The sequence below is a fragment of the Petaurus breviceps genome, unplaced genomic scaffold, assembly GCF_028583685.1.
Source record: "Petaurus breviceps papuanus isolate PSGF00001 unplaced genomic scaffold, PetGlider_PUasm1.0 90925, whole genome shotgun sequence".
NCBI lineage: Eukaryota > Metazoa > Chordata > Mammalia > Diprotodontia > Petauridae > Petaurus > Petaurus breviceps.
Genome location: NW_027187380.1, coordinates 13,591,099 through 13,613,160, shown reverse-complemented (window position 1 = coordinate 13,613,160; position 22,062 = coordinate 13,591,099). Strand labels below are relative to the sequence as shown.

Genomic DNA, 22,062 nt, shown 5'->3' with positions numbered 1-22,062 from the left:
CCTTCTATTCTTTCATTTGTTTGGATCTGTTTAACAGCATCTTGATTTCTCTTAAAGTCACTAGCTACCCTTTGCTCCAATCTAAATCTGAGGGAACGATTGTCCTCATTGAGCTTTTGAGATTTTTTTCCTTCTGGCAAATTTGGCTTTTTAAGACATTCTTCTCCTCATTGTCTTTTTGAGCCTCTTTTGCCATTTTAGTTAGTCTATTTTTTAAGGTGTTATTTTCCTCAGGCTGTTGACTCTCATTTCATAATTTTCTTGCATCATTCTCATTTCTCTTCCCAATTTTTCCTCCACTTCTCTTATTTGCTTCTTAAGGTCCTCTATGGCCTGTAACCAGCTCATATTTTTCTTTGAAGCTTTTGGTGCAGGAATTCTGACTTAATTGTCTTCCTCCTGTTCCATGCTTTGCTCCTTTTTGTCCCCAAAATAGGTGTCTAATGTTGTAATCTTCTGTTTGTTTTGCTTCCTTTGTCTGGTCATGTCGCCCCTCAGTCACTTGACCCCTGGGCTTTTTGCCACAGTAGGACTTTGCCACCAGACAGGGGAGCTTTCGTCCCAAATGCTGGGGTTTTCTCAGCTGCTGGAGGTATTAGTTGGGTGCCCTTTTTGAGGCCTCCACACACTCTGGCAAGCTGGTCAGGCACCCCAGAATCTCCACCCTAGACTGCAATCCAGATCCAAGCAGGTTAAAGCAAGAGAGATTACCCCTCAGACTGGTGCTTGGTCCCCCAACACTCTGCAGGCCAGGAGCTGAAGTTGCAACATGGCGCTGGCAGGGCGTCTCAGCAGCTTCTCGCCCTGGGGGCAAAAGCTGACGCACTCCCACCTACTGGGTCCCAAAGTCCAGACTGCACTGACCTCTCACTTTGTCCTTAGCATCTATGTGTTGATGAATCTGAAAACAGCCACAGCTGCTGCTGATCTAGAGTCCCTCCAGCCAGGGGCTGGTCAGGCCCGCCCTGGGGCTAAAACCTCAGCCCTGCTGTGCTGGCCACTTGCTGCCCGCCTGCCGGGTTGTCCTCAGCAGGAGGTTAGCTTCTCTGTGTCATTTTGTGGGTTCTGCAGCTCCGAAGTATGTTTAGAGTCCCTTTTTACATGAATTGGGGAAGGTGGAAACGGGAGCCCGGTGGAGGTCCTCCCACTCCACCATCTTGGCTCCGCCCTTCATAAAGCTTTTAATGAAACTTGCCATCTGAATGGAATATGGTTATTGAACTTGGGGGAAGGGGGTGGGAGAGGAGGAGATAGTGGCCTCCAAATAGAGACTTATATTTGATATGTCTTGCATAACTCATGTTTAAATCTAATCGATGAGTTGTGATTACAGAGCAGTGAGAAATAATTTTATTTTAAATGAGATTGATTTTATTTTTCAAAAAATATATTTTAAAGGGAGGGGGAAAAAATTTAATCCCTTAAAAGGATCACTTCAAAGTAGGTAATTGCCTTCAACAAAGAGATAACTTTTCCTTCTGTCCTGTTCAGAAACCATTCCAGGGAGTGAAAATTCTAGTCTCTGGTTACTTCTGAGCTGATTACCTCAAAGGAGATGGTGGTAGTGTCCATTCAACCCTTGGGCCATTGAGAATGTCTTTTCCCCTTCTTCTGCCTGACTTCAGACCTACTTAGCTCAGAAGTCGGTTTATTCACTTTCATGTCGGCACCCAGTAAAAGCTGCTGAGTCAATGAGATAGCCAAATAGGTAGCATGGTTTAATGTTAGGCAGCAAGGTTTAAGGTTACTGAATAAAAAGAGTTCAATTTCAGATTGTTTCAAGGCAGGGGCTTATTTCCTGACAAGGAGCTAAGTTCATACCAGAGATGTTTCTGGAAAGGAAGTAGTCCTCTTTACTCCTTTTCCAGGTCCTCAGCATCAATGAATTCTGGAAATAATCATCATGATGAAGTTAGAAAGACCTGGGTTGAAACCTGTAATACTTAGTACTTGTGTGACCTTGGGCAAGTCACTTAACTTCCTTGGGCCTCAGTTTCCTCCTCTGTAAAACAAAAGGTTGGATTAGATCTCTGAGGTTCCTTCCAAATCTGGATCTGTGATTTCTATAGTTATTTTCATGGTCTGTGATTTCTAGTCCCTTTAAGAATGTGCATCTTCCCTTCCCCCCTATAATTCCCACCGACAAGAGCTTCCTACAATATCTTTTCTTTCTCCCATGGTAAATTTTTCATCACAGTCTGACTTCTTAGCACACTCCAGAGTCTAGCAACACCTTCTGTTAATATATGATAGGAATATTTGCTAATTTTAATATTAATGATATTTACTAGGAAGGTAACTCTGCTGCCAAAAAAATTAAAATAGTGAATTCAGGAACAACACAACAAAATATTTTCAATTATTCATGCACTTTCTCTGCTTTAGTGTGGATAACCAAGGGTTGATTACTTGTCCTTACCCTTTCCAGAAGCTGAATGACTTTTTATGGCTAAACCACTTGTAGGTTTGCCTCCCAGGCACCTTTGGCTCCTGTCAATAACCGAGTTGTCCCAGCTGTTTCCACACTTGGGTTCTGCCTCCTCAGCAATCATCCTGTGTTGTTTTGTCTCTTCTTCAGCCCAATGGGAATATATATTAAATGTAAACATTGCCATTTACATAATTATGTGTCTCTTTCTCAGGAAAGATTTGTGTCCTGAAAGCTTTATTCTACAGAAAGAAAAAGAGAGGGGCTCTTAAAAAAGGCAGAACTTTAAACTGAATGACTTAGATAACACTTAAAATTATTTTACACTCTGTACTATTACTCCCACTTTACATTCTTTCTGTTGGTCATTGGCACTTAAACCTTTGATTTCCCTTTTAGCTACATGACTACAACCTTTGTGATGGAAGCCATGGCAGCAGCCAATGCTCAGCTCCGTTGGAAGAGGATGGAAAGCCATAAGGTATATATTGTCTTTTGGGCAGACATTGTTGTCATTGGGAGCCAGTTATCGATTTTCTCCCCTGTAAAGTATGAAGGGTTCTCAGTCTAGAGCAAAGTCCCAAAGTTAAGCTATGTGTGGACCTGAAAAAGAGAATAATTTTTCTAAAGTAGCCATTGCGTTCTAACTCTGCCTTTATCTTATCATCTCTTTGTAGTCTTCAATTTTTAGGAACATAGATTTAGAGTTGAAAGTTATTAGAAACAGTGTGGCATAATGGATAGTGCTGGACTTGGAGTCAGGAAGATCTGGGTTCATACCTTGCCTCTGATACTGGTTAGCTATATGACCATGGCAAGTCACTTAACCTTTTTTGAGCCAAAGTTTCCATATCTGTTTAAGGTAAAGAGTTATATCTGTCATCTCACAATGTTAGTAAAAGGCTCAAGTGAGATAACACCCATAAAGAGGTTTACATGTGTCAGTTGTAGCTGCTCTTGTTATCTCGAGCTTCTTTGGTGAGGAGCTGTACTATATATTGCTCTGTGGAATCTCTCTCTCCTGTCTTTCACTTTAGTGTAGAAGAATTGAGATACTCCATGTAGTTCAAATGATCCTCTCTCCTTCCTTCCCCTCTCCATAAGCATTCAGTAGGATGATAGGTAAGCTCTGAGCAATGACTTTTTCCTCCTTGGGTATTTCTCTCATTTCCTCCCTGTCCCCTATGCCTAGGAGGATGATGATGACTCTTCTACAGCTTCTGATAATGATGTTCTCATCCAGGAAAACTATGATCGGTCAGAGAAACAGCCCATCTTGTCTGTGCGTAAGTCTCTGGGTTTTGGGCATGCCTTGTTTCCTTCTTTAGTGTAATTAGAATGCTAGCTCCCATCATGTGATATTAGTGAGGTTTTCCTTCTGCTTTTGAGGAGATGCTGATTTGTCATCTTTTTGTATGGTCTCTGGGAAGTGCTTGTGAACCATCTAGAAAATGGAAGCAGCTCATATCTCTTTGTCATCTAAAACAAGGGTCAGCCTTCCTCTTCTTCTTTTATTTACTCCCCCACATTCCCTGTAAGATATTTTGCTTTGAGATGATGTTGAGAAGTTCTCAGAAATTATGACGGTAGAGGGTTTTGCCTCCCAGATTTTTTTTTTTATTTTGGGACATATCCAGATGGATATAACAGAGGGATGGTTGGAGATACAGGACAAGAATTCTGAGAAGTTGACATTTGAGAATTAGTTTCATAGGAGAGATAATTAAAGCCACAGGTAGGGGAGCAGGTAGAGGAAATCACTAAAAGAATGGATGTGTAAAAGGGGAAAAGGGCCAGGAAAAGAACTATAAAGGACAACCTTACTTAAAGGAGAATAATGACCCTGCAAGTAAGATGAAGAAATGGATAAAAAGGAAAGAGTAGACAGAAAAGTGGGTTTGGTGCCAAAGGATACAAATTCAGATCCCACTTCTTTTACTTATTCCCTGTATGACTTTGGGGAGGAAAAAACAAAACAAAACACAAGAGCCAAAACCTCTACCCTTTTTTCCCCAAACCTGCAGAGAGACATGGATCTCCTAACATTTTTGAAATCGCTGATCGTGTGGAGATGGGACAAATGGCCTCTATGTTCTTCAACAAAGGTATCAGTCTAAGGTTTCTGTCTCTTCTCAATAATTAGGGGATCTGTAGTTAATCTGAATTCTCCAGGTACTTGTCTCAGTAATCATGAAATTATTTGACCGTCTTTGAGTCCTTGGAATTTTGTTAGGGCAACAGTTTTAACCCATCCTCACTCCATGGGTAAAGCTGGAGTACTTCCAAGAGAGCAGTGCTGCCTTGGACTGAGATACTTGATTTCTTCTCTATGGGTGCTAAATAGGGCTTTGAGCAGGAAGAAGAAATGCCAGCTCTAGACTATATTCTAATCCTTGATTCATAAATCATAGGATTGTAGATTTAGGTCAGGAAGGGACCTTAGATATCATCTAATCCATCATTCTCCTTTTGTGAATGTGAAAACTAAGACCCAGAGGGGTAAATAGATATACCCAAGATCACCCACATAGCAAGTGGCAGAGTTGGTGTTAAAAACCTGGTTCTCTGACTCCAAACTCAACATTCTATTCATTTCACCATACTGCTTCCCCAAATTGATTTCCTGCAACAAAAAGTAAGGGAACACCCTCGTATTGAGGGTACTTCTTCATGAAATCTGACTTTTGTCACTTTCCTTTTTATCTGTCAGCTCTACCTTAGGAAGCTTGTCGCCACTAGCTTAATCATGATTTCAAATGCAATTCACTCTATTGCAGTAGAAACATATTTTGCCCAGCAGAGGGTGCTAGGAACCCACATACCTTTTGATCATTGCAACTAGGGTTGCTACAGGGAATGCAATTAGAGACCCAGGTCTTCTGTTTATCATTAATTTCCCTCCATCTGCTCTAAGAGTGACCTGGCTTAAGTTTGACTATGTTCATTGACTCGGGCCCAGGGCAACCCAGAAACAGTATTTTGTGCCTACAAGGGGAAAACCAAAATAAGATCATTTTGGTCTAAATTTCTCTGCTTCTTCCTCTTCCTTAAAGTATTATATGACATTCTCAACCCATCCCTCTCTCTACGTTTTACCTAAAAGATTTTCTACTACTTTCCAGAAGCTGGTTGTTCATAGGTCATTTTCCTTTACTTGGAAATCTCTTTGCCCAGTTGGAGTTAGGTAAGGCATATGGAACTAGAAGCTTCTGAGCTGCTGTTAATATATTTCTTTTCTAAAGAATAAAGCATTCTCTTCTTCATTGGGAGTGTGGTCTGACTGACTATAGTAGGAACATGTGGAGGACCAAACCAGTCTCACAAATGATTCTTCTGGGATCTCTGATTTCATCTGTGTGGCTACTTCCTTCACTATTGCAGATCACAACTGCTCTATAACCTAGTAGATTGTCATAGAGAATTTGCTTTTGCTGAAAATTCATCACCCTGTAAACTGCCTTATGATAAGTCTTTCTCAGACTTCTCTAGGTAGGTTGTTACAAGAGCTATACTCACAGCTTTTCCAGCTTAGTAGGACCTACTAGAGCTTGTGTTCTACTGACATAGCCTTGGAAAACCCAGGAAAATGTCAATATCCCAATGAAATGTTAAATTAGTACTTTATTGAAGGCTCACAAATAATGGTTTTTTCCCCAGTATCATTCAACACTATATAGTTCTTCTCAGTCTACGCTTCAGTGTATGTTTACTTCCTTAACCCTATAGTTCTCCCCCTAGAATTTGCACCTAAATTCCTTTCCATATACAGTTTTTTCTTTAAGTTAAAGAAAAACAGGCAGAGAATTTTAAGCATTTCATAAATTTTATTTTTTAAGATTTGCCTTATTTGAACCTCAAGTGCCCAAATACCAGTGCTTATTTTTATGAACTAGCCTATTTTCCATGACATATTAGTAAAGATATTCCTAAGAATAGTCTTTGATAGCTAGGGAGAACCCTCCTCTCTTTTTAACTATATTTCCTCATTTCTAGTTGGATTCCTATATTCTCCCTTAAGAGGGTTTGCCTCCCCCAATTAAAAGAGCATTAGGCTTTAAAAAGTTCCAGATCCGTTTCTTGTAATCAGAAATTCTGGGCTTATCCATCATTTGACACTTTAACAGGAAGTTGTTGATCCTTTTGTTTTGTGTCATATAAATGAAATTATTGATCATGGTTGTTTGGTAGCAGTTTATAAACAGAATTGATGTTCTAGTGTGTTGGGGGTAGAATGGAGGGAGAGATTTCTCTTCCCAGAGAGTGTTGGCATCTGAGTAGAAAATCAAGCTGAAAGCACAGGTTGTACTTGTTGCCTCAGGCCTGAGTGACTAGGAGATAATAGGAATTTTGTGTGTTTGGACAATTAGCCTGCCCCTGTCATATCAGGGAGAGGCAACATTCTGAAAGCAGGAACAATTGCCCTTCTCTTATCTTTCAAGAGCCATGTGTTCCTAGCCATTATTCATTCACCTTCCTAGTCACAGAGTATGGTGCTGACTTCATATAATCACTCCAGAGCTACTATGCCCTACACTTTCCCTTGGGAATCCTAAAAATGCTGGTCTAAAGGAACTGTCCTTCCTCTCCCCCCCCCTCCCCCTTCTTTATTTCTGTTCTCTCTTTAGAGAAGCCTGCAGGGTGAAAAGAATGGTATTGAAAATGTTCAGAAATCAATCTGGATAGAATAACTTGAAGTTCATCCTTTGAGAACATATCTTCTGTATTTATGCAACTCTTAGTCTTTTATTTTCCAGAACATTTTTCTTCTCACAACTATTATGCTATAAGGTAGCTTAGCACAGTGCCTGGCATATAGTAGGTGCTTGATAAATGTTTATTGATTGATGGATAGGCAATCATTATCCCTGTTTTACAAGTCAAGTGGCTTGTTCATTAGAACCAGGTTTTTCAACTCCCACTTAAGTAGTCTTTTCACCACACTGTACAATGTAAAGAGCCTAAGAGTTAGGAGACCCCAACTCTTAACTCTAGTTGACTGTGTGGCTTTTCTCTGGGCCTCAATTTTCTCATTTTTAAGACACAGGTTGAACTAGCTGATCTTAGAGGCTCCTTTCATCCCTTAACATTCTAGTTACACTGTTCTGTATTCCCTTAGAACAGGGGTTCTTAACCTGGGGTCTGTGAACTTTTTTTTTAGATTAATATTTTAATAACTTTCATTACAGTTAATTTCCTTTGTAATCCTCTGTGTTTTATTTTTTGCATTTAGAAATATTATTCTGAGAAGTCCATAGGCATTACCAGACTGTCTGTCAGAAGGGTCTGTGACACATAAAAGGTTAAGAACCCTTGTATTAGACCCTAATCAAGATATTTGGCTGCTGGGATGACAAGCCAGTGGGGCTCTGACTCTCCATATTGCTCACTGTGTAGTTTCTAAGCCAGCTCTCCCAAATGTCTTTTTGTAAAAAGTAGAATTGCTTTCTCTCTTCTCAGCCTTTTTCTCCAACACTACTTATTCTTTCTTTTCTTTGCATTTTTTCTCCCTCCCTACTTCTACCCTGTCCCCACACACATACACACACTTCCCTTTGATTAATTAATTGACTTGATTAGATTAGTTTTAGAGTGAGGCATTTCTTTTTAAAAAATAATTAGTAAGAGGAGTTCCTTCTCTCCTACTACTAGTTAGGTTGAGGAAGAATAAATGTTTTCTTATTAGCTCTTCTTTGGCTTCAGAATCCCACAATCAAGACACCCCACCTATCCACCCCCCCTCCCCTAGCTTTGTGACTACCACATAGTTTTCTGAAGGTACAACTCTAACTTCGGTAGTTGACACTGATTTCTCACCTTCTCTCATTTCTTCCCAAAGAGTCCCATCCTATTCTTGAAGACTTCACCAATTTCTAGGCTACTTACCTAAGCAAGCTCCTCCTACACCTCCCTGATATTAGACTTTTCCCCATTTGGGAGCTGCCCCCAGTTATACAGCTCTCATCTTTCTAGTGAGATTACTGGATCTGGGCCAGATGATTATTGCTAGCATCTTCTCTCACTTTGAGAAAATCTAAGTATTTGGTTTAACTTAGGCTAGCTCTCATCTTTTGGGTTTTTCCTTTCTAGTACTACATTTGAAACATGAAAAGAATTTCCTTTAGAAGTAAATGGGAAAACTGTAGAGATATGTTTCATGTTAAATAAAATTTTGAGGGGAAAAACAAAAAAGAAACGAGATGTTGTAGAGGGGATTCCTGTTCAGATATAGGCTTGAACTAGATGACTTTTGAGGTTCTTTCTGACGCTGAGATTCTCTGACTTGAAGACTAAAAATTGAGTTGTTTTAAAATTTTATAAATAAAGTTCGCTCTCAAGCTTATTGACTGATTAACTCTTTTTTTTGTCCCTTTCAGTGGGAGTCAACTTGTTCTATTTTTGCATCATTATCTATCTTTACGGAGACCTAGCTATCTATGCTGCAGCTGTGCCCTTATCGCTCATGCAGGTGACCTGGTGAGTGCCTCCCTTTCTGCCCATTCCTCTTTTAGCCATGGTGCCCTCTCCTATTCAGTAAACCCAGGACTAGCTCAGGATCAACAGGATAGAAGCACAACGCCAAGCAATTCATTCTAAGGAATTCCATCACTGGCTATATTACAACTCCTTTGCAGTTTTTCTTTCTCCAGGACTTTCCCCCTCAGTCTCAAGGGGACATAGTCTCTGTCCTCTTCCTTATTGTAAAAATGACTGAGCTGATAACAGATTTTTGGGTCCTTGGGGAAAGGTACTGTAGGAATATGCCGTGCATTAAGAAGCTTGTCTCCTGAAGGATAGCACCACCAGTTAATGAGGTAAAGAAACTAACTGGTGGATTCATGATCCATTCTCTCCAAACCATGTGGCAAAATCCACAGAGAAGTGAGAAGACTGCCATTGTGTTCTTTTTACCAGCAGTGCCACTGGCAATCACTCCTGTGATGTGGAAGCCAGCACCAAGTACAATGACACAGATGTGTGTTGGGGTCCTATCCGATGAATTGACGCCTACCGTATCTACCTGGTAAGTGCCCTGGCTGATGCTGCTACATCAGGCAACTAGGTTTTATGGCAGAGGCAGTTGCCTTGGGATTACCTGGGGGTGTTTGAAGTGCCTTAAATTTCTGGCAAAATTCCCCATGTAACACGCTCCACACAACCTTATACCATTCATTGTCACTTGATGATATGGATGGTTCTGTTGAACAAATGATTGCCTCATCTTGGTGACAAAGGCTCATTGGTACATCTGCACACAGACTCTTAGCTAACTCCAGGGCCTGTGTACTTGGTTCATAATGTTTGGGAAATTGTTTACTTAGCAAAGTACCTTTAGGGTGGAGGATTTCATTTTCTAGGAATTTTTGTCTTAATTCCATCATATCTAACTGTAGTGGGTATCCAAGGGATCACAGATATATATTGGGGTTTTAAGATTGGAGTGAATTGTCTTATCCTTGACCCTGTTTCCTGGCCATCATCAGACAGGGTCTCTAGGCAAGATTGCCTATTTCCCAATCCTTCCCTTTTCCTTTTGACAAATACAGTTAATCTTTAGACTCTCCATGATTGCTTTGTACCATAAGATGTGGGGAGGAAAAGATTGAACCATATATGAGCTTGACTTTGTTAATAAGATTCAAAACCAGAGGCAGTTATTTATCTCTGCTTCCTTTGTGAATGACACTAAGAAATATTTCTCTTTAATTTTTGCAGCATCTTATCTATTAATATTCTTTGCTGTTTCTTGATACTCTTTGCCTGCGACACAGATTTAGATACACTAGGTGCCATGCTGGTCTAGAAGGTAGGGAAAGAGAACTAAGACTTCAGAGGAATTGGCAACTTGACTCAGCAACCACTGAACTAAAAGAGGTGTCACTAGATCAAGCACACTCTATTTAAATCTAGATATGAAAGCCCCAAGTGTAACTGAACTGCTTTTGCTTCTCCAGTTCTCCATCCCATAATTGAAGGGATTAGAATTGATAAGCCATTGGTGGACCTCATTTTTTGCTCTCTGCATTTCTGGAGCAGTAACATCACCTGGTTTTCCTCTCTTCCATCATCAAATTGGGGCTAGGATTTTGTTTTTCAGTTGAATTGTAGGTCTGACCTATTCATTTTGGGTCTGGTGAGAATTTGATACCAAGATAATAATTGAAATTCCCTATTATGTTTTTCCTCCTGCTTCCTGATATTATGAGTGGGCAGAATAACCCCAACAGAGCAGCAGGGAGAGTTACCATGTTAGCAGCACAGCTGAGGCCCTATTATGCTATTATCCCAAACACATCCTGCAGTGCATTTCACAAAATGCCGTCTTGATTGATAAAATTAGCAAAGGCATTAGTAACTGTAAGGGCCTATTGCAAAGCCATCTGGAGATCTTAACTGGTGTAGATGTTGGAAGAGTGGTAAGAAAGGGATCTAGGAGCACCTCACTGATATCAGAATATATCAAGGACAAAGAAACGAGCACCTTAGATGAGGTTTTTTTCATAATTGCTTCACTGTATGGAGGGAGACAACTTAGTTGTCCCCTTCTCTCTCCCCCACTCTCCATATTACCCCTTTTTGTACCCACCCATTTGTAAGAAGGATTCTGAACCCCAGGAGTATTGACTAATGTCACTTGCCTAGCCAGTTATTTAGAAGTGATTTTGTTGCCTCATTAAATTCTTCCTTCACTTATTCTTATTAACCTTCCACATACTGGATGCCTCCTTCCCTGAATCTCAATAACTCTTTGGCTGAGACAGAAGGAACTCTTCACAAAAGCAAACACTCATTAATTATTGCCTTCATCTCCCAGATGTTGCACCTATAACTCATGAGGATAATTGATATTAGTGCCTGCAAAAAAATTTTTTTTAAATGAGGTTTTGTGGTGGGAGGAAGCAAAAGATATTGGCTGCTTCTTTGCCCTACTGCCTAGGTTCTCTTAGAGACTTTAAATTTTCTTCTAAGCATTTTGGTGTGATTCGCGCGCCCCCCCTCCCCTTTATCTTCTGGCTGATATTAGAAAAGCTAATATGAATGAACAAAGGTGCTGAATTTTTGTGCATTTTCAGAAGTTGCTTTATAACTTTGGAAGAAATTTCCAAAGATGTTGAAAGTATAAAGCCTAACCCCAAATAATCTCTACTATGTTTTGTTAGTAGAGGTTTTAGTTGCCTTCTTTGGCATTTGCTTTTTGCATCACATCTGTGACATTGGTCTGTACTCTAGCTTCCTTACCAAGTGTGTCCAACAGGGTTTATAAAGTACATGGAGCTTTGTGGTTAGAATGTCGAGTTAAATCAAATAGCTTCTCCTGATTATGGGACAAGGGTGATATGGCCTATATATCTCCAGTCTTTCAAGGACAAAGAAATATCCATTTCCTTTGGATACTGCTGCTGATCTTAGATTCTTGGATATTTTAATTTTCAGAAAAGCAGTATTTATGGGTAAGAATATTCATTTTAACTACTCCTCTGAATTATATATTCTATGTAAACACTTGCTCCTTGGTTAACCACAAATTTATTCTTCCTGTGTCTTCTGGATGAGTCCTTCCTTTAAAAAAAAAAAAGCTTTTCTAGGTCTAGTAATAACCATTGCTAGCATTGCAATTCTAGGACAAATGTTCTGTGGGGGATGAAGACTCAAAAAAATCACATTTTGTTATGTAATGTCCAAAAGGTCCTCTAAAAATGGTATCTACTATTTTCTGGAGCTGTCTTTAAGACACACACCAAGAGTGAGCATATTTAGAAATATTAAGGTCCTATCTAGACAGATACTTGATTATGTAGCTTCTTGATTGCTGTTAACTAAAAGTAGCTCATCCGAAAGGCTACAGCTTCTAGGGGTTTTGTCAATATTTTTCTGATCCTACACAAGCCATTGATCTCTGTAGACTAGAACTTCACTCTTTGCTCTTAGACCTGCTAATCATTTGACCTTTGGGCTTTAAAAATAGAGGCTTCCAGAGTACTATGAATGCTATGGGATTCTTGAGCTGCTATGTGATATACTGATCTTTTACATCTGTTATGAGTCAGTTTCTCCCTATTATCCTTCCTTAGAGTAGCCACAAGGCAACGATGCTATGATGCCAAAGGACTTCATGAGTCATTTGAATGCTTCCACTTTAAAGGGCATTGGAGAATGCCAGCCGCAGCTGGAATCAACAGTAGTACAGGCTCCATAATTACTGCCCATGTGACTTATCAGTAAGATCAAGATTTGAAATCTTTCCTTCTTGTGTCCCTTCCCCTATCTTATTCTCTTCCTTGTGGTTTAAATGAATAAGTATTTAATGGCACATCCTTTCCAAATGAACAGACTTGTCTCTAAACGTGGGAAAGAATTTGAGGAGTTTCCTATTGTTCCACCCTTGACTTTGTTGAACAAAAATAAATTAGATTTTAGCATTTCCTCCTTTTATGTGCAGCAAGAAGCTTGTGTATGTTACTGCTGCTGTAGAATTATAAAAGCTTCCTCCAGTTGTCAGATTGTCTTGAGTACCTCCATAGTAAGAAAGATGTCATTGTGCTCTGGTCTGGGACAGTGCTTGGTGATTTCATTCTCTTCCCTCATATCTCCATTGTTTCCCTTTCCATCAGTCCCATTCCCTGCCCCGTATCACCCCCTCCTCACAGGGATTATCAAAGAGAACTCCTATAAGAACCTATGGGGGTAAGTAGGGACTCTCTAGATACTTCAAGCTCATCACCATTGGAAAGAGATGTGATATCCAACACTTACAGGTGAACAGATGCATCTAGATTACAGGCAGCCCAGCAGGTACTAGCCAAGAAGAGCTGGGAGTGCAGATGGCAGAGTAGAGCTTAGCTTGGTTGGAAACCTGATTGTAAAGTGGAGGCAACGAGTAGGGCACATTTATTGGCTCTCTTTGAGAAGAGACAAGGTCACCCCCAGCTTGCTGTGCTCCTTAGAGCTCTGGAACAAGGCAGGGCAGTCCTGAGGTCTTGGGAAACACAGGACTCAGCTTACAGAGTTCAGCCTTCCAGTACTGAGTTACAGCCTTTGCCCAGATGTTTCCTGAAGCCAGCACGTGTGTACTTTCTCTGAGGTTCTCTTCTGGATGGCCATTCCTTAAATAGTAAGGAATGGGATGTCCGACTTTAGGGGTAGAAATGCAGAAGAGGTATGGAAGTTTGTCTTTAGCTACAGAATTCATGGGTATGGTAGAATGTTAAGCTTGGGGTCCTTTTGTGTCTTCACTGATTTTTCTCCATGAAAAGCCCCATACTGTCTCTTTTTGCCAGCCTGGTCCATGCATAAAAATACTTAGGTAAAGTGCCTTCCACAGGATATTCATAACAGATAGAACATCTGAATGATTTTTTAGAAAATATTTTATAGAGATGGTACCACTTGAAAGCAAATGACCTTTTTGAGGGGAAGAGGCTTGTGACCTCAGGATAGTGCTGCTCCCTGAGCTTAGAATTTTTTTCCTTCCCTTAAGGACTTGCTTTTCCCAGATAAGAATCCTTATGATCCTATTTTTATGATCCAAGTTTCTTTAAATGAGGTGGAATATAACTATCTTCTGACTTCCAGGATGTAGGTTTTGGTCAGTAAGGACAGGTCATAAGGATGGTGTCAGAACAGTAATCTGTTTGTATAGCCTGCTCATCCACATGATTGATATTCTTTCTCCCTTCCTTGCCTGACCCATGCCTCCTGAATAATGAAATGGACTTTTTGGACTTAATGCAATCCTACTTGGGATAGTACATGTCTTCCAAGGACATTTGCCTTCCACTGCCACTGCTAGCGAGGATGCTTCTCCCTGTGTTCTCTGTCTTAGCCACTGTGCCCTAGGGCTATGGCATCTGCTAATAAGTGGTTCACAGCTGCCTTCAATCGAATATTCTTACTAATTTTGGAGCAGAGGTGGTCCTACAGACCTTTAGGAGTAGTCAAGAGGAATGAGATAAGCAACAGTGTGCCTGCAAGGTATACTGGTGATTTCACTGGAGATGGGAAGTCAATCAAATGAGGCCAAGTTGGACGAAGAAACTTCAAAGACCCACACATAGAGCTAGGCAGGAAACTTCTTACATATCGCTATTGTACTAAAGGGTTTATTCCTTTAGAAAGGAGAGACTAGCTCTTTATTTTGAAACCAGGACCCTTTACTCACCATTCTATGGATCCCAGTCCATTAAGTAGGAATTACATTTTGTATTGATTGGTTCCTCTTTGATCTAACAACTCTTATGCTTAAAATTCTTTAGGCTTGATCAGGACTTTAGTCATTCACTCCAGAGTTGTAGGATTATCATCAGTTCGAAAATTTCTTCAAGTTCCTGACCCTTACTCACACTCAATTCAAATGACAATGTGTAGTCTGAAACCAAGCTAAAGTATATTTTCTTAAACAGAAAATTTGTGATGGGAGGAGATATCAGGTTGAACTGGAAGGCATTGCTAACAGAGTCTGAAGTAGAAAAGTTAACGTGTCTTGCATTGCCCCTCACCCTTCCATTTCTTTCTCTTTCACCTATGCATGTACCATCAAATTTTCTGTTTATCAGCTAGCTCAGAAATGTTCTTCCTAGTAGAAGAAAAGGAGAGTGAAAATGGAAGATGTAACTGGTCAAACTTTGTGTGCTATGACTGGGAATCTCTGAGGATTTTTATTTTTGGTAGCTCTTTATATCTCTGGTTATTTTCTGTTTCCTGCCAACCACAAGGTTCAAGCATATCATTATGAGCATCTGGACTGGTATACTCATCCAAGATGCAGCTTGACTTCAGATTTGCTGAACCCTGAACACCTTTCTTTCATGAGACTGGATCTCAGGGAGATGTTTTCCTGCAGTCTATCAGCCTACTCTCTTGTTAACCGAAGATGGGGAGCCATATTGCCAAGCACCTACATGAGCTTGGATTGAAGTGACTTGCTTTGAGCCATTTAGCTGCTGTTCCCTTTTGGGGGGAAGGTGAAGGTGTATCAGCAACAGGGACAGGGCTATGTTTAGGTTTTGTTGTTGTTGTTAGAAACTTTCTGTTTGCTTCCTAAAGAGAAGACCCTTTATCTTGTTATCTTTTACCTTTCCCTTTCTTCCCCCTACCTTTTCCTGCCCATTTCTAAATAAAGTTCAGATTATCTTGTCACTCATTCTCAGCACTGGAATTTTTCTATAGGCTTCTACCAGGGGATTGTGAACTTGTCTCTTTGTCTAGTCAACAGAACTGTTGGTGAGAGGCCTGACCCCAGGTGATTGTTCACTAACTACTCTTGTACCATTCCTGTGATGTCTTTTTAGCTCTGCCCAGTAGATACTGGCTTAAGACCACTCAAGTCATTGATTCATTGGCTCAAGTCATTCTAAGGAGTGTGCATCTGCCTGCTGGTGTAGGCCACCACTGGTTCTCCATCCTGAGTTAACAATGTTTCCCTTTCTCCCTGTTTGGGATGTTTTTTCAAGCTTACCCTGTTTTTATTTTTTAATACAACTTTCAGGAACATGGGTCCTGCTTACTGGCATTAAACCTACTTGTCCTGCCTCTAAAATGACTGATACCTGGTGTGTCAGTCCATAGAAAGAAATGTGTTTCTCTATTCTGCTATTACTCTACTTTCTGAAAAGATAACTCTTTTCTCTACTTTCTTTAAAAATAATTGGTACTTCAGCCTCCATTCCTCTTATCTCTTCTCATAGGGCAATGTGAATGATAAGATATCTCTTTAATCACCTCAAATCCTTTTTCCCACCCCTGGCCTCCACTCCAGTATAATTTTCTCTTTGCATAACCATGGTAACTTGCCTTTGCCTCAGTCCGGTGGGGTTACTTGCCTCCTTCTGGGCTTAACGACATTCCACTAGCAAAGTAGGTGAATTACAAATTTAAAAAACAAAAATTATGTGGTTGTTTGTTAGAAAACAATTCTTTGCTTTATAAAAGGATTTGAGGTTTCCTTGTGCATCTAAAATAATAATTTTTTTTAAACTTAATTTTCATAAATTTTTTTCAGAATAAATCTGTTGCACAAAAAGGGAGGTAAACCTGTGATTTTTGTTTTGGGTGGATGTTTCTGACAAAGGTATAAAAATAAGCAAAGTTGTAACTCTCATAGTTGAAAAAGCCAAAACAGGATTGGGATTATTACACCTTATATTGTCCAACTAAGAAATACTAGTGTAGGCATAGCAGAGCCAGGAAAGCAATATGAAGTGTGTTATATATACCCACCACACATGGACAGACCAATTTAGTTGATCTGTCTCCAAATTTCTCTCTATGGGGAATGTTCATCCCTGCTGGGAACCTTCTGTATCATGTTTTTCCAGGACCCTTTTTACTTTTCAGTCTTACCCTGAGCTTCTCCCACTGCACAAGCCAGGCAATCAGGAATGAAACCTAGAATTTCTCTCTCCTAGGCTATTACTGATCTCTGACCTATACCTATTTTCTTCAGATATACAAATCATTTTCCCCTTTTCCCAGCTTTGTTCTTAGTAACTCCCTCACCCCACCCCACCCCTAAATACTGAAACCTGAACCAAACTTAAGTTCAAAATTTCCCTTTTTTCCTGGAAAATCTCATTTCTGGACTTGACTTCTCATACCTAAAGCCCACTTTAGCTTCATAGTTCTTGTTCTGAGTAAGTATTAACATTTATTCTTGATCCACAGGGCTTAAAAATTATTGAGTTTTGCTCTCCTCTTCATCGAACTGTATCTAGAGGGATGTATAATATAGAGGGACATGATAATTGAAGAACTTCTCAGGGCCCTGGTAGCATTAAGTTAAAGCCAAAGTTCACTTTCAAATGAGACTTGAATGCTTATATTCCTCCAGTGTTTACATCCCTTCCGACCAGAAGTGCTATCTCATTAGGTTGTGGTACATAAATATAAGTTAGCAAATGTGAATAAAATATGAGAATAACAAATAAGAATAACAATAAGCAAATGTGAAAACACTTTGAAGTCATGAAGCACTAAATCAGTTAGTCAGTAAGCATGTATTAAATGCTTACTATGTATGTGCCAGGTGTCGTGTTGAGCACTGGAAATATCATATACTGAGGTTAAATATATGCCAGCATTACTTGGCCAGGGACGATGTTTTGTTTAGTGCTTTGCATATGGTAGTTATATAATAAATGTTTGTCGAATTTAGCCAGTTGAGGAAGTGTCAAAGAAAGGATTTGAAAATGACAGGAAAATACACTGGATAAAGTTGTGAGCATTGAGCCCATCTGAACTTTGGAGAGCATGTTCATAATAATTCATTAATTAGTATAGGCATGGGATTCAGAAGTTTGGCTTGTGAAATCCGAGACATGTTTCAATAAACCTTCAAGTATATGAAGGGATATTACGTAGGGTGATGCTGAATAGCTGTTGTGTTTATGTTAAATATGCAATAGAATAGAACAAGCATAAACTGCAGAAAGGTAGATTTAACTAATATATGAGGAAGAACTTCCTGTCTTCAAGGATGAAAAAACATTACAATATACAGCTAGTGCTTAATAAATGCTTATTGATTGAATGCTTGTTGATAACAGATTTTTCTATGAAAACTTTTACAAACGAGAGGCATAGCCCTCTGGAAGTGGTTAAGTACAAAACTACATGAAAGCAGGAGATTGACAGGGTTTTCTATTTGTAATCGGAAATAAATAAGCTGAGACGAGAGGAACTTGTATGCTTCCCCACCCACTTTGTTAGAGTTAAACCCTGGACTCTTGACCATCTGTCAAAGCGTGCCAGTTGAGCAGCGACCCCTCCTTTCCCCCACAGAGAGTCTTCTCCAATTTGAGTAGGCATCACCCACACTGAATTATAATCCAGGAACAAAGCAGTGGTCAGGAGCTTGCTGTGCCATGTGCAATAAACCCATCCCAAAGGAGAAGAAAGTAGCCCAAGATTCACAAGTCATCTTAAGTCTTCTCTGACATGTGGCAGACAACTTTGATGCAGGGATTATCCCAGCAATAAACATTTGACAGTGGTTGACTTTGGGCTAATAGGTACCCTCATTATCCTTTGTCCCATGTTGCTGGCTGCCCTTTCTGTGTGCTTTATAGTCAGACCAAATGGATTGGGGGCAGGAGGATGGAGACATTTCAAAACATCAACTCAGGGAGGACTATAGCTTGAGCCAATTTAGAAAAGTATCTTACTGTGTCCCTCTAATAGGGAACTATTAAATTGGATAGTGTACTTTCTTAAAATGTAATCTGATGGGGATTGTTAACAAGCCAGTATAAACTAAGGGGAAACTAAGATGTTTCCCCTCCTTCCCTACCTCCAAGGTTATTTGGTGCTGGGAAAGAATCCTGTTCTGTTCTTCCATATCTATTTCGAGGTCAGACGTCACCCAGAAAGGGGTGGAGTTAGCTCTGGCTCTGCAGTTTCTCTCTGCAGGGATTCAGTGTTTTGGGCACCTGACTTCTCTCCTTCCCCTCCAATCCAAGCATTCCCACCACTTTCTGTTCTCCCTGGGGAAAAGTAATTAGGAAATTTAGAGTGAAGAAAGGTGAGAGGTCAAGGAGCCACTGAAGTAATTACTTAATTTATGGCACATGCCATAAATATTGTGCTTATAAAAAATTAGATAGTAGTCAGTCAGAGAAATTTCAGGTTTTCATTTTCCCTTCCTGAAAGAATGATTCAAGAAATATATTTATGCTGTCAAAACATGAGCTGGCTTTTGGCGATAGAACCAAGTCTCCAGGTGCCAGGGCCCATAGTGCCGGCTTACAGTGACTTTTGTTCACATTCTTGGAGGCTTCTGGTTTATTTCATTCTAAACAGAGAAACAGGTTGAGGGGAGGGGGTTGTGATAGTGGTTTTTCCAAGTGAATTTGGTTAAGTGCCAAATTGACAGTTCTGAGGCTCTGAGCCCTCTGTTTTCTCACAGCACAAAAGGTAGAAGTGTCCTTAGTAGCAAGCAATCTCTTGTTTCCTTGACAATTCAGTTTTCCCTTAGGAAAACTGAGTTGTAGATTTGTTCTGATACAACTGTCACTCTGTTCCTTTGGAATCTGTGGCCACATAACATAGCAGAGGAGGGCTGAAGTAACTTCCCACCTCACCCTGACATCCCTACTTCTTAGTAGTCCTTGAGGACCAGGACTGGTCGCTTTGTCTTTGTATCCTCGGTGCCTTGAATATTACCTTTGACATAGGTGAATAATAAGGTCATATTGAACTGAATTGCCATCAGGCCTAAGTAATGAGAAAGAGATGACTTTGACTCTTTAGGGAGATTTCTTTTTTTAAGTAGGTTTTTATTGATATCTTTTATTTTCACATTGCCTAGATTTCCCCCGTTATCTTCCCCCTCCCCAAAGAGTCACCCCTTATGACAAAGAATTTTTATTTTAAAGAAGAAAAAGAGAAAAAAAGTTGAGCAAAGCTGATAGAAAAAAAAAATTTGACATTCACCTGTGGATCCCCTGCCCTCCCCTGTCCCTCAGCTCTTCAAAGGAGTCAGGGGAGGTATCTCTTCATATCTCTTCTTTGGGGTCAAACTTATTCTTTGTAATTTTGCAACACTGATTTTCATTTATTGTTTTAGTCATTTTGTATATTGTTTTTCTCACTTTCCTCAGTTCACTTTCCATCAATTAATGTAAGTCTCTCCATGGCTATAGGGAGATTTCAAAGATGAAAGAGTAAGGAACTTTGTCAGTTGAAGAAACCCAAAGTTTTTCTGGCATTATAAGTGTCTTATAAACATAGCTAGAGTTATTGATGGACTCTGAACTGAAGTGAACCAGGGAGATCATTACTTCACACCTTGGTATAAGATAACTTGGTTCAAGTCCCATCTCTACCACATACTAGCCATTTGATTTTGGATAAGTTAGATCCTCTTCTATTTCCTCAGCTGTAAGATTTAAATAATTATACTACTTTTTGTTGTATAGATCAATAGTGATAAAGAATATAAAGTACTTTGTATTTGAAAATATTATATAAATGTAAACTGCTGTTTTTGTTCCAGCACCTACACCTTTGCAGTAAAAGGGGCTTGCTTAATGCAGGTGTGTTGGTAGTAAGATGATCCATTCACATCAAGTGGTATTGCCTGGAAGGTTACCTCTGTGACCTCCATTGTAGTGCCTCTGACCAGGTGCCATAACCAAGGATTATAGTAGCATTTTAAATAGTCTGTGGAATGACCTGGATCAAATCCGGGCTCAGATACTCAGCACCATACCCAGAAATAACTGGCCGTGTAACCTTGAGCAAGTTACTTAACCCTGATTGCTTTAAAATAAATAAATAAATAGTCTGTGGAGGCATGCAAACAAGTAAGACCCTAGAGTGGCATGCCTTGCCCTTTAGTTGCAGGAAATATCCAGCTTAAGGTTGAAACCCATTAGAAGGGCAACCACTTTCCCTGTGGTATGGGGTACTATAAGAGAGTTTACTAGTGCCAGGGTTCCCCTGAAGTACATGTGTAGGATGATGTAGTGAAAGGAGCACTGGAGTTGCAGTCAAAATACTCTGCTATCTCTTCCTAGCTCTGACTAACCATGGGGGCTTACACCTAGTGGCCAGCAGTATGAGGAGTTGGTTATATCTTGTTGAGGATGGTTGTGCCTGGCTCTCACTAGTCCATGAACCTGATATCAGGTAAAAACAGTGCTTGTAGGTGGCTGTTATTGCATTACAATTGTCTTGGCAACCTTTCTACTCAACCTTCCTTTCTTGTTATCCTGAGAACTATTGATTGCTCAGGAAGTTCAGCAGCATCTGAATGCCACTTGACTATTCTCAGTTCGAGATAAAGCTAGGCCTGTACTCTCTCCATTGACAGCATTTGTGACCTCTTCATGATTGATGCCAATCCAGGGCCTGCCCTATGGAGAAAGTGGCAGAGTTCAGAGAAATATGGAGCAATTGCATAGAAAGTTCTTCCTCCTCTTAGATGGAATGGGGAGGGGGACATAAGTGAAAGAGATCCTCACAGAATCACAGAACTTTTGGAAGGTTAAACATGTTAGTGGCCATCTAGTGTGACCCATACTCAAAGAGGAATCCCCACTATAACATGTATGATCAATGGCCATCTGGCTTCTTCTAGACCTTCATTGAGGAACAATCCATTAGCTTCTGAGGTAGCCTATTTAGTTTTTGGAATTATTAAGAAACTTTTCCTTACTTCAAACTTGAATTTGTTTCATTGTAACTTCTACCAATTATTCCAGGTTCTGCCTTCTGGGGCCAAACAGAAGAAGTCTTAATCTCACATGATAACCCCCTGAGTTTTTTTTTTCCTTTTCCTGACTAAATATCCCCTGTTCCTTCAACCACCCCTTGTATGAAATGGACTCAGGACACATCGCCATACTCACTGCCCTGATCTGAATGCTCTCCAGTTTATCTATGTTCTTCTTTTTTTGAGACTGGTATACCTCTCTTTTCAGGCTGAAAGTGCAGTGGCCATTCACAAGTCTGATCCCCACTGCTGATTTGCACAGGTGCTTTGATCTGCTCTGTTTCTGACCTGGGCCAGCTTGCCATTATCCCCCCACTCAGGGGGTTCACCATATTGGTGCCAAGTGTAGATACCAGATTGATTTAGTGGCCTGCAGCTCAGAACTTCTGATCTCAATCAAACTACCAGCCTCAGCCTCCCCAGTAGC

At 40.2% G+C, this 22,062-nt stretch overlaps 2 protein-coding genes across 2 annotated transcripts in view; one reads left to right on the top strand and one right to left on the bottom strand.

Moving 5' to 3' along the window:
* Positions 1-22,062, bottom strand: part of NAT9 (N-acetyltransferase 9) — a 223,891-nt gene that overhangs the window by 15,141 nt on the left and 186,688 nt on the right. The window lies entirely within an intron of this gene.
* Positions 1-22,062, top strand: part of TMEM104 (transmembrane protein 104) — an 88,241-nt gene that overhangs the window by 8,939 nt on the left and 57,240 nt on the right. The window contains 5 exon segments of the mRNA XM_069076484.1: positions 2,828-2,909; positions 3,621-3,714; positions 4,453-4,533; positions 8,803-8,902; positions 9,341-9,449. Of these exon segments, the coding sequence (XP_068932585.1) occupies positions 2,828-2,909; positions 3,621-3,714; positions 4,453-4,533; positions 8,803-8,902; positions 9,341-9,449 (466 nt within the window).